Source organism: Phodopus roborovskii, unplaced genomic scaffold, assembly GCF_943737965.1.
Source record: "Phodopus roborovskii unplaced genomic scaffold, PHOROB, whole genome shotgun sequence".
NCBI lineage: Eukaryota > Metazoa > Chordata > Mammalia > Rodentia > Cricetidae > Phodopus > Phodopus roborovskii.
Window position 1 is genome coordinate 263,674 of NW_026125928.1, and position 12,130 is coordinate 275,803.

Consider the following 12,130-nt stretch of genomic DNA (forward strand, 5'->3'; position numbering starts at 1 on the left):
TTTGGAACATTTCAGACACTCTTTTGGTAACCTTGTAGAAACTATTGCTCATATCTAAAATGCTCCTGCCAGGACTCAGGAGGCAGAGGCAAACAGATCTCTAGAGTTCTATGTTAGCCTGGTCTACATAGCAAATTGGGGTGTCTACATAGCATAGCAGGACAGCCAGGGTTATGTAGAGAGACTTTGTCCCAAAAGAACAACAAAAACAAAAACCTAGAATTAAAATGTTCCTACTTCCAGTTGCTGTGATCGTTTCACGTGTGGTTGTTTTTCCTGAGGAGTTCAGAAGAAGGTGCCATAGACCTTCTAAAACTAGAGTCACAGATGGTCATGGGTGTTGGGTATTGACCCTGGACCCCTTGAAAGAACAGCAAATTCACTCTACAGCCTCCATGATGTTTAAAAACTGTCTTAAATACATTTATTTGTGTGTGTGTGTGTGTGTGTGTGTGTGTGTGTGTGTGTGTGTGTGTCTGTGTAAGTAAGTAAATGTGTGCCTTGTGTGTGTGTGCATGCATGCTATTGGTTCACATGCTGCACTCAGAGGACAACCCAAGAAAGGAGTCAGCTTTCTCTCTTCACCATGTTGGTCACTAGAATGCTTGACAGAAAGTGTCCCCACCCACTGAGCAGCCAACAGGCCCTGTGTGTGTGTTCTTTCTTATAGTTAATGATAAGTTTAATTTTTATTGCATGAGTATTCATTTACATTTGGTGAGTTTTTACAGTAGAATATATTATATATATATATATATCTTCATTTCAGATGCTTTTCCAGTTGCTGATGCTGTACCTGTCCCTCATGGAGCAGTGTATTACCCTGTAATGACAGATACCTATGGGTCACCTTTGCCAGGTTTTGATTCCTACATTCCTGTTGCATCTGATCATCCCAGTGTTGCCATGTGGCATCCAGTTGGTGCAGCATATGGTGGTTCTGCCCAAATCCATGGTGCTATAAATTCTGGGCCAATTGGCTATATGCTTCTACCTAATTCACCTCATTATACCCCTCAGAGTTAAGATGTGGCAATATGAAATATTCTTTGCTGCCATTTTTACTTTTACGTTGATAAATGTTTTGTATTAGTTCTTTAGTGGTTTAGGTGGTAAGAATGTTCATTGATGTATGACTTTAAAAATTATTTTACTTTTGAAGCAAAATATTGCTTTAAAACAAGGGAATATCGCTTTGTGTTATAAATATGAATGTATATCTAGTCCCTGTAATGAGCAAGTTTATTGTAGGAAGTTTCATGTTAGCCAGCTTGTGAACATTGTATTAACTGGTGGTGCCAATCGATAAAAGAGAAGAAAACATATAAGCAGTTTTCTTATAATATGATACATCTTAATCAACTATTTACAATTGATATGATTTCTACTTTTCCAGAAATTTAGAGAGGGAGAAAAACAAACAAGAGCCTATGCTCTTCAAGTTTCTTTAAAAATTGTAAGAACTGAATTGCAGTCTGATGTTAATTAGTTTTGAAGGGACATGATGTTTTGCTTTACATTTGCCACATATGGTATTGTTTAATACTGGATTTACATAACTGTCCTACTGCACAGTATTATAGTGTCCTTTGCACAATTCGCAGTAAATAAAATTTAGCATTTAAAATTGCCAAAATGAGTGGAGTTTTCTTTTTGTAACAAAGAGGGTACCAGATGTTTGATTGTTTCAACGTGTTTCTCCTGACATTGTGGTTACAAAAGAATGAATTTATTACTTGAATTGGTGAGGAATAGTTGTAAGGACACTTGAAATGTATTTAATTTCAGCCCCATTGCACTAAATACTAGCATATCTTTTTCCTTTCTCTTGAGAATGGTCTATACAGTTGTATTTTTTCAATTAAAATTATTTTAGTTAGCCTAGAAAGTATTGGATTTCCTTATGGCATTTTCAAACATAACTTGTTTTTGTTGGTCCTCCTATTCTTTTATTCTCGCCTGTCTTTCTCTCTGGCCCCTTGTACACTCCCACCTCAGTAGTTTGATTTTTGCTTTCACAGCAATATTCTTTTGTCATTCTTCCCTTCCTCAGCACTGCTGGTATTTTTAAAGCATAGTCAAGATGTATTGAAGGCATTTTGAAACAGATTTTAAGCATATGGGATAAGAGAACGAAAATGATGGATACACCTGAGAGCATGGGTATGAGTTAGCATATTTCTGTTAACTTCCTTATGAAACTTGGGTTACTTGTTTTATTTTCTCTAAGGCAACATTTGTTATTTCTTAGAACTTTTGTGTTTTCAGGTGTGCACTCTCTCTCAAAGCATGCCTGTCTCTGTCTGTGAGACATACTCCACCATCCCCTTTATCCTTTTTTGCCTTTTGTGTATCCAAACAAGCTTCCTATTGACCAGTCCTCTGGGGCTTAATTTGTTCCATGTGCTTTGCTTACCAGACAAATGGCAACAAAAATATGCTTTGGTTGCTACAAAACTTGTTTGCAAATAGTATCTTTTAAAATTTTTCCTTTAAATTATGTTTCTTTATTTTGTATGTGAGTTTTGGATAAGGGTAGATGTGCTTGTAATCACTGCTATATACATGTGTATGTTAGAGGAGTTGTGGGAGTCAATGCTTTTCTTCTAATCTGTGAATTCTGGGGATTTGGTAACATGTGCTTTTATCCATTTGTTTCTGAATAAGTCCCAGGCCCAAACCAAACAAACAGAACAGTAAAACATTTGAGACATTGAGAGGGAGGAGGGAACATATGAACAAGGGAGTTCAAGATCATAATAGAGTGGTCTACAGAAATGGCTGAACCAAGTTGGTGGAAACTCATGGACTCTAGACCTAAAACTGTGGAGACTCCAGGGGACTGAATTAGGCCCTTCATATGTGGGAGACAGTTATGAAGCTTGGAGTATCAGAGGGGTCCCTGGCAGTAGGACCAGGATACAAATGTGGTACATTAGCTAGTGTGCTGGAGCCCATCCCTTAGGGTGAGATGCCCTGCTCAGAGGTAGAAGGACGATGATATAATTCTGGTACATGAGCTAGCTTGTTGTAGCCCATTCCCTGTGGTGGGATGCTGTGTTCAGTCTTAATGCATGGGAGAGGGGCTGGGCTTTGCGCCAACCTAGAATACCTGACTATGTTAACTCCTCGTGGGTGCCCTTATCCGTGAGGAGGAGTGGGAATTGAGGGGGTGGAGTGGGAGGAGAGTAGGAGGGAGAACTGTGGTTGGAATGTAAAATGAAATTGAAAGTGGAAAAAAGGAGCAATCTCAAGCCCTAGGATATTAATTAGGTAAAGCAATTGGGAATGTGAGAAGAGGATTGCGCTAGAAAAGTATAATGGTTGCTACTCTGGAGTAGCAGCCAATGGGAAAGGGAGCCAACATGTCTCACAATTAGCTTCAAAACCACTATCTCATTCCTAATCACTACACCAGCCACTTTTGCTTTTTCTCTATGCTGGTATCCTTCTCTGTGGAATTGTATTTTAAAAACACTTGCCTGGTCAGGACTGGTGCCCTGCATCATTGAGTGTGATTGGGTGATAAATTTCTCTCACTGTTATATTCTCATCTAAGATTCTTGACATGTAATAGGCACAAGTGATGCCATGTTGGGGTTACCAAGGCACCATTACAACTTAAGAGACCAGCATGTGAACCCCAACACCTGCCAAAAGAAGAGCAAAGACATTATAGTCTATAGTTGGGTGAAGTCTCTGAATGTACCAATCTTTATTTTGGCTTCTGTAGCTCTGTTTATTGCTGCTAACTATTCTTGCTAATTGAAGTTTGTTTACTTCAGGACATTTTTTGTGCATAAAAAGCCAAGAATGATAAGTTCATGATTTAGTCATGTTTCCTTTGTAGTCACATTCTCGAGCTTCTCTGGCAAGCACTTTGCTGATGGAGCTTTCCCAAGGCTCACTTTGTACATTTTACCTCTTTATTTATCCTTGACACTAACCAAGTAGTCATTTTAAATTATTGGGAAGACACACAAAAGTTCTGTGGTTGGCTTGGAACTCCTTTCCTGATAAAATCTGGTTATATTAAAGGTAGAAATCTAAGTAATTTCCATAGTAAGAGAAAATTCATTTTAAGCTGTGTATATTTATTCTCAAAACTAATTGTGGCTCTGCCTTAATTAAGAGCAGGTGAAAATATTGAGTCTATATTTTACTGTTGAAATTTAAGACTTGTGAATTTAAAACATGTTTCATTTCCTTGGAGTCTGTAATCAAGGCATAACCATTTAATTATCTTTGGAAATAAAATGTAAACAAACAAATTACATTTTAATGTGAATACTAGACTTTCAAAACTTAATTCAGATGTAAATCTACATGAATTACAAATTGAACTGTTGGGGAGGCTGGTAGAGCTTGAACTGAATCTAGGGTTTTCTAAATGTGGGACAGATGTAATTGTATTTTACATGATAAATTTTTGAAGCATTTTACATTTCCTCTTACAATAAAATTTTAAGAATGTAGTGAAAGCCAATCTAGTTCCCACCCCCTCAGCTTATAGAATATTGAATTTCGATAGAAGCAGCTTGATTTACAATACATGTCTTTTAGCTGACTATCAGTTTTCCTTACAGGACTTGTCAGTAACGTGGAAAATGTAGTTTCAGGAAAAGGTCCACTCAAGTTTAGATAACTACTGTTTGCTTACACTACTTTGGAGTGATTCATCCTTAAAGCTTGTGCTTTACCTTGTGCTAGAAAGATCGAGTAATAAAAGAAAATGCCTTGGAAACTGGAGAAGGTGTTTGCTTGCTTCTGAAGATAGTAAGAGTTCAGAGTTTTTTTTTTTTTTTAAAATGTTTCTATTTTTGTTGTTTGGTTTCAAGAGAGAAAGAACTAAAGTTTGTAGATAGGGTACTGAGGAGGATCTGGGAGGAATCAGGGGAGGGGGAAACATGATCAAAATATATGAAAAAGGTACTTTTAATTAGAAAGTCTTAAATATTGATTTTTAAGGTAGTTATCATAAGGTCCAAACAGATCTTGCTGAGACATCTAGAAGGTTGGGGAAGCCTATCAGTAGTTAACTGAGTTCTTAGTATTTTACACTTCTGTCTAAAACAAAAAGTTTATGTGTCTTCTCAAGGATCTTCAATAACTCGGTGTACTTTTATGAAGTAGATAGTCAAAATTTGTAGTTGAAGTAGAGGTGAGTGAACTATTTTAGGTTTTACTGTTTCAGCTATTAATAGGAACTGATAGCTTTTTATATAAGAACTATAAAATTGATTGTCAGTTATACTTTTCAAAATAGTTTACAGTAGTCGTAAACTACAGTAGCTGGTTAAGTTATAGTGTGAAACCCAATGCTGTCTGTTAACATTTATTAATAGGTATAAATGGTTACATTGGAAAAGGAGGAACAAAACATCTTTATTTCTAAGTAGCCATACATTTTGTGGGAGAAGTAAATGCTTTATTTTTCTTTATACTGAAGCTAAAAACACACAAAATTATTATACAAGATTGTTTTTCACACATTTCAGGTTGACACTAACTTTGCACTTCTTACAGAAGATATCTAAATAAAAGTAATTACTTAGGCTTTAGCTTTTAAAATAATCTGTAGAGCCAAAATGCCATTTGCACAAACACTGAAATGTTTCCTTTCATAAATTAAAGTCAGGAGATGGAATTATAGCCTTAGTTTTGACACAAACATTTTCTGTATGATATGTGAGGCACCACTGACTATAGCCTCTGTTCTAGATTTCCTCTCCCTACTATCAACTGTTAAGTCTATAGCTCCAATTTGCATTCACTGTTTTGACTAAGAAGAAATTTCCAATCCCTGTTTTGTAAAATGTAGAAATAGAATGTGTAAGCAATTAAAATATTTATCTCTTCTTGAATTTACTTCTAATATGCACTCGAAAAGAAAGAAAAAATACATCCATGTATTGGAAAGGTTGTACTTAGTCTTACCTGAACTGAAATGATCTGGACATAGTCTGTTACTGTTGTAACATTGAAATAAGAGAACGTGGCTATATTGTGTTTAAAGGGGGGATTCAAATACGTAAATCTAAAGTTAGTGCTTTATGAAATCATATTCCCTTTTTAACATTAAGTAAATTAATGTAGTTGATGGCTTGGGTTTAGAATTCTCCTTGTGAAGCCACACTGGCATTGATTTTAGTGCATTGGTTCTAGAGGTCATGAAAAACACTAATTCTGACTGCTTCTCCCTAATTGTGCCAGGAACAGTTGTCACTTGTTTGCCTATAGGCAACTGCCCTTGTTGTGGAAGTATAGTGCTATTTGATGAAGCTGGATTTTAAATAAATCGATTAGATCTTATATGGAAATGCCTACTTTGAACGTTGGATTTTGCAGATGACCTGAGAATTTAGCTAGCTGCTTTGTCTCTTTGAGCCTCATCTCACTACATCTGCTACTATGAACATTGAGTCAAAACAGTCCCTTCCATTTCTCTGTAGAATCTTTAGGTTTTTTGCTTTGTTTTTCCTATTACTCCTTCCTGCTAACAACACACTTGCCAGAACCTGAACATGATAAAATGTTGCTTTTGGATTAAGTTGTCAGTTTGTTATTTTAGGCCACAGGAATTCTTGATGTACTTTGTTGTTTCAGGGGTCAAATATTGATCATTCCCTAATCTGTGGAGGTTCTCTACTTAACTATGTTGTCCTTTAATTTTTTCTGAGGAGACACTACTTATTTTTGTAAAACTCTTTTCTTCCCCAAGACACAGTTTTTCTATGTAGTCCTAGCTGTCCTGGAAGTCACTCTGTAGACCATTCAGGCCTCGGATTCCGAGATCTGGCTCTGCCTGTACTGGGATTAAAGGTGTGTGCCCCAACACCCAGTAGGTGCAGGTACTTAAGATGACTAGTTTGATGGATGTCATTCATTTTGATGCATAAGTTCTGGCAAGTTTATAAAACTCATTTGTAATCGTAGGTTGTATACTTACTGTCAATTTATGGGGCTAAGTATGACAGATATTTAATCTGGTTTTCTTTCCATATGTTTCATCCCTTAGTTTAGTTCTTTCTTCTCTATCAAAGTAGCAGACTCATTTCTTAGATACAATTTAGAGTCAGTCCTCTATATTTGGAAAGGCAATCTGTGACACTGCACAGTTTTAAATAAGTCCTGGGATCTCATGTGATCCCACATGAGAAACTTGTTTCTGAATTTTAACTCTTTGGAAAGAGATTTCTGAAATTTTCAGAGCTAATTTTCACACATTGTTACATTTCTAGATTTTGTTGGAGAAAAGGATGATGTTAATATTTTCATCTTAAAATGGTATTTTGGGGGGAATCAAACTTAGGCTCTTGCTCATGCAACATTAACCACTTCCCTAGCTATAAGAAACCTCTCTCTCTCTCTCTCTCTCTCTCTCTCTCTCTCTGTCTGTCTGTCTGTCTGTGTGTGTGTGTGTGTGTGTGTGTGTGTTTGTGTGTGTGTGTGTGTCTGCAATGAAGCCAGAAGAAGGCTGGGATTCCTTGGAGCTGTAGTTGCATGTTGTTGTGATCCTCCTGATGTGAGTGCTGGGAACTGAACTTTCATCCAGCATTGCTCTTAACTATTGATCCATCTCTGCAGCCCCAGAAACAATATTTTTAATTGAACAATTTATCTCAATTTGATCATCCTAACAATTGGATGATTTATTCTTACTTGTAGTTCTTTGGTACACTTGGCTGTCCTTTGGAAGCTTTTGTTTCTCTACTCTTGCTTTTAAGAACCCTCATGAAAATCTTAAGTGCCCTTTCTGCCTTATTTTTCAAGGGTCTCTTCTAAGGGTTCTACGAGACTGAAAAATTGCCTTCTAGATTGGAAGGCAGTTAGGAATATACTGAATGAAGTTCATTGGAAAAGACCAAATTCCCAGCTTAGTTTAATTTGCTTGCCAAAAGGCACATTTTCATCTGATCTTTCAAGTACCAATGAGAACATGACATCTATGTTTGATGTGTTTGAGTGCATACATGCATGAAATAAGGTAGTGAGAATAGAGGTTCCATGATGTTAAGTCCTGAAGCCCACTAAAGTATACTGCAAATGGGTACCTTCACTGTAGGCAGCTTTTACTACTAATTCAGGTTTTTTTGTTTTGTTTTTTTGGCTCCATTAAGTGATTTAGAGTTGTAAGGGAATCTTCGTTAAAAGTGTCAGGATAGTACAGACGTGTAGAAGTTAATTACAGGGATCCAGAGTAGTCAGCTGTCAACAGGTGAATAAAGAAAATAGGGTATGCACAATGGAGTTTTACTCATCCATAATGAATAAAGTTTACATCATTGGTAGGGAAATGCATGTTAAGCAAAATAAGCCTGGCTTACAGATAAGTAGCATGTGTTTACTTTTATATGTGGGATCTAATTTAAAACATAACCCTGAATTCGAGTAGAATGGCTGGAGAGAGAAAAGAAGGGAGAGAGAAAAGGGAAATATGAGCAAAGTATGTGACACAAATGTAGAGAAAATAGTGAAACCCCTCATGTAATAAATGTGTACTACTAATAATGAAAAGCAGTAGGCTCTTTCATTTACTACAGAAATTGCCATTTGTGAAGTCACAGGAATCTTCCATAGAGCTTTAACAACTTTCCCTGATAGATTAAAAAATAGTAGCAACAAAAAGTAGCTTTGTGCTGGCATAGGACATTGTACTAAGTTTGTGTTTAAATACTGTAGTTTGGAATATGTATATGTTTCTCCATTACCACAATCAGTGATGCTCCTCTTTTAGAAAAGAGTCAGAGTTCTGATCAATAAACTTTAAAAAATCAATTCTGGGCTTGCAGATGATGTAGCACCTTACTTCTGTATCATTTCAACACCCCATTTAAAAAAAGTAAAGCCCCAAGGCCACCTTCTAGCACCTTCTCTGAATCACCAAACAGCATACTGGGGAACTTCTTAGCTTACATGGTAACATTATGAATTGTAATATCTTATGTATGCAATAAGTCTGTGCACTTTTTTTTGACAAAGTGTATATATACTTTTTGGGTTATCTTTTTCTGGTATAAGTGTCTTCCCTTCTCAAAAGCAGAAAAACTGAGTCTGATAGCTCTTGCTATCAGAGGATGCTGTTCATTTTAGCAGTTCTTTATCACATCCCAAGAAGTATTTCCATGGGAAAGTTATTCCTGCTTTCTCACCATTCAAAATTCCCAAACGGGATACCAGCAGGGTCAAAGGCTCAAATGCATTAAGCTTCCAGGTGTGTATATGCACATAGACAGATAAAGTTTTCACTTTTTCAGACATTTTTCAATAAAGCCAAAGAAATAAAAAACCACAACTCTTGGAAAGGGGGCAGTGAAATTGTACACTGTTCCTCTGTACTAATGTGAGGTTAGTTCTGTGCCAACAATTAGACATTTGGAACAAGCAAGAAGAGTAAAAAGAACTTAAGAAGAAATTGGTGTGTGTGTTTGTGTGTGTGTGCGTGCATGATTGTGTTTCTGAGGAAAAAGTCTTACTATATAATTCAGGCTGTACTCAAATTAATCGATGATTTTGATTTTAGAATCTTCCCCTGTTTTTGCACATCACTGGACTTAACATAAAAGTGGGAGAGTATAACAATGATACAATTTCTGATATAATTCAGACTTTTATATGTTCACCTTTATTATTAAGACTTTAATTTTTGTATCAAACAAATGAACCTAAGGTACCTAGAAAGTTGACTGTAATGGGAGTAAGTCACAATGTTGTTATTTCATATAACTAATAAGTGATTCTTATAGTTAATTTTGCTTTGTAGCAGTACATTTTAAATTTATAAGTGCAGTTTTGGAGTTAACAGTATTTTAGACAAATGAAAACAATGGATATTTATATAGAGGCCATTTTATTTGAACATCTATATATATAACATATATATATATATATATATATATATATATATATATGCTAGGCAGTGTTTCTATAACTAGGAAATTTGGGTTTTTGACCAACGTGCCCTTCTGGATACCATGATAATGCCTGTTTAAAAATCTTTCTATTTATAAATATGAAGTTGGAATTCAGTAGATCCTTTCTACAGTTCTCTTTCCCTCTCTATGCCTTATACATTTTCAAGTTGCCTTTATACCTTCTCAGGAGTGAAAAGACATACTTAAGAATTTTTATTTCAAATCTCTTTTAAAAAAGATTTATTTTATGTGTATATGTGTTTGCCTGTGTGTTGTTGCAAGTGTGCTTGGTGTCTGGGGAGTTCAGAAGAGGGCATTAGATTGCCTGGAACTGGAGTTACTGACAGATTGAGTTGCCATGTGGGTGCTAGGAATAGAATCTGGATCCTCTGTTAGAGTGTTTTTAAGCACTGAACCATTTCTCCAGCCCTCCGCCCTTTTTAAATGGTACCAGCATCAGAACTCAGGGCTGACTGTTAGGAAAGTTCTCTATCCTTGAAATGTTTTTAAACAGTAGCTGATATGTTTTTCCTTTCTGCTTAGTATTAGCTTAGAGTTAATAAATATGGGACTTAGGAAAGTCGCTGTTTGGTTTCAACCTTTATCCTAAATAGCTAGTAAAATCTTAAGCCCAAGTGACAAAGGTAAAAAGCTAAGGAAATCTGGAGTGGTATGTGTTCCCAAGAAAGATGGCACTGGTGTCTTTCAGTAGCAGAGAAGGGCACACAACTGAGAGAAGGCGCGCTGGAACATGACTTCACGGCTCCCTTCTGTCCTCTGACCATTAGGACAGTTATATCTAGATTGTTATGTTGGTGAGAAAGATGTTTTGACTACATGGTGGTGGTGGTGTGAGTTAGAGTTGTAGTCTTAAGTTCATTTATTATGAAGAATACATTTTAAAACTGGGAAAGTTGAAATTGTGACTCTAGAAGGTAATCTGTCTTAGTTTTGGAGCTATTTGTGATAGCCCCTCAGTAAAGTAGGGCAGCAGTTGGATTGGAATAAATGAGCACTTCGGATAAAGACCGAGATTAGTTTGGAACAAGCCCTTGCCAAATGCGTGTTGATTCATCTTACTCTTGAATTCCCTTTTCTGTATATCTAAGTTGCATTCAGTACCACTTCCTGCCTCCTTTGCCCCTAATTTGGCTCCTTTCTACACGAAACCATCATTCACCAGTGCTAGCGATAGAGGTGGAAAAATCAGTGTAACAAACTACACCGTCAAAAGCAAGTTTATAGACACATTTACATTGTTTACCTCATTTCAAGGCCAGCAGACATTACACACAAGAATGTAGGTGGATTCTTGTTGGTATTGACATTTAAAAAGAACAGGTGATGCCCAAGAAACTTTTATACTTTCCTGCCTTCTAAATTGTTAATCTCCAAAAGCCAAGCATATGCTGGCAAAACTATGCTTGCTCAGCAGGCTATTGTTTGGTTGTTATCAGCTCTAAAATGATTACCATATGCATTATTATATCTTCCTTTTTAACTTCTGTTCTGATCAAGTACTCCTGGGCTATGGGAAAGAGTTTGAATGTATAAATGAAGCTTTCTTTTTTTTTTTTTTTTTTTTTTTTTTTTTTGCATATAGAGTATTTTTTATTTAATTTTATATAACAAAGTCCAATTAAATGAAAACAAACATTTATACACAATATTTGGGAATTTGGGCGTCGTTCTTTCCAAACTACTTCCTGCTGGTAAGGGGCGCTGTCTTGGGGGATTCGAAGAAGATTCAGATATCCTAGCTGTAGTCTGTAGGGCTGTTTTGTCCAGCTGTTTGGAATGTAGGATCAGCTTGTACTCTGTTTCAGGCGGTCTGGTGTGATCAAACCACATTAGTCTGGAAGGAATCCACATCTTTTCATTTAATGAAGCTTTCTTTGAAGGCAGGTTTAGTTCTATGAATCCCCTAGGATTATTACATGATATGTCTTAACAGTTCACACATGCACTTTCCTCTGTCCCCCAGTGGATATTGCAGCTGCAACCTGAATTAGGTTATCTGAACCTAAAATTGTGTTTGCAGAAAGCAATTAATTAAATTGAGGCACTCTTTTCCCCCTAAATTTAAACACCTCGGTAAAATCTCATTTTTCTGATAAAAAAATCTCAAATCCAGTGTTTAATCTTAGAAATGCCTTTATATCAATGATGATGAAAACTTATCCACTCTATAAATATGCCAGCTAATTATATTTTTC

At 36.3% G+C, this 12,130-nt stretch overlaps 1 protein-coding gene across 1 annotated transcript in view; it reads left to right on the top strand.

Annotated features, from left to right (window-relative positions):
• Positions 1 to 1,626, top strand: part of Alg13 (ALG13 UDP-N-acetylglucosaminyltransferase subunit) — a 53,091-nt gene extending 51,465 nt beyond the window's left edge. The window contains 1 exon segment of the mRNA XM_051178999.1: positions 770 to 1,626. Within this exon segment, the coding sequence (XP_051034956.1) occupies positions 770 to 1,026 (257 nt within the window). The 3' untranslated portion in view covers positions 1,027 to 1,626.
• Positions 1,627 to 12,130: the final 10,504 nt, after the last annotated feature.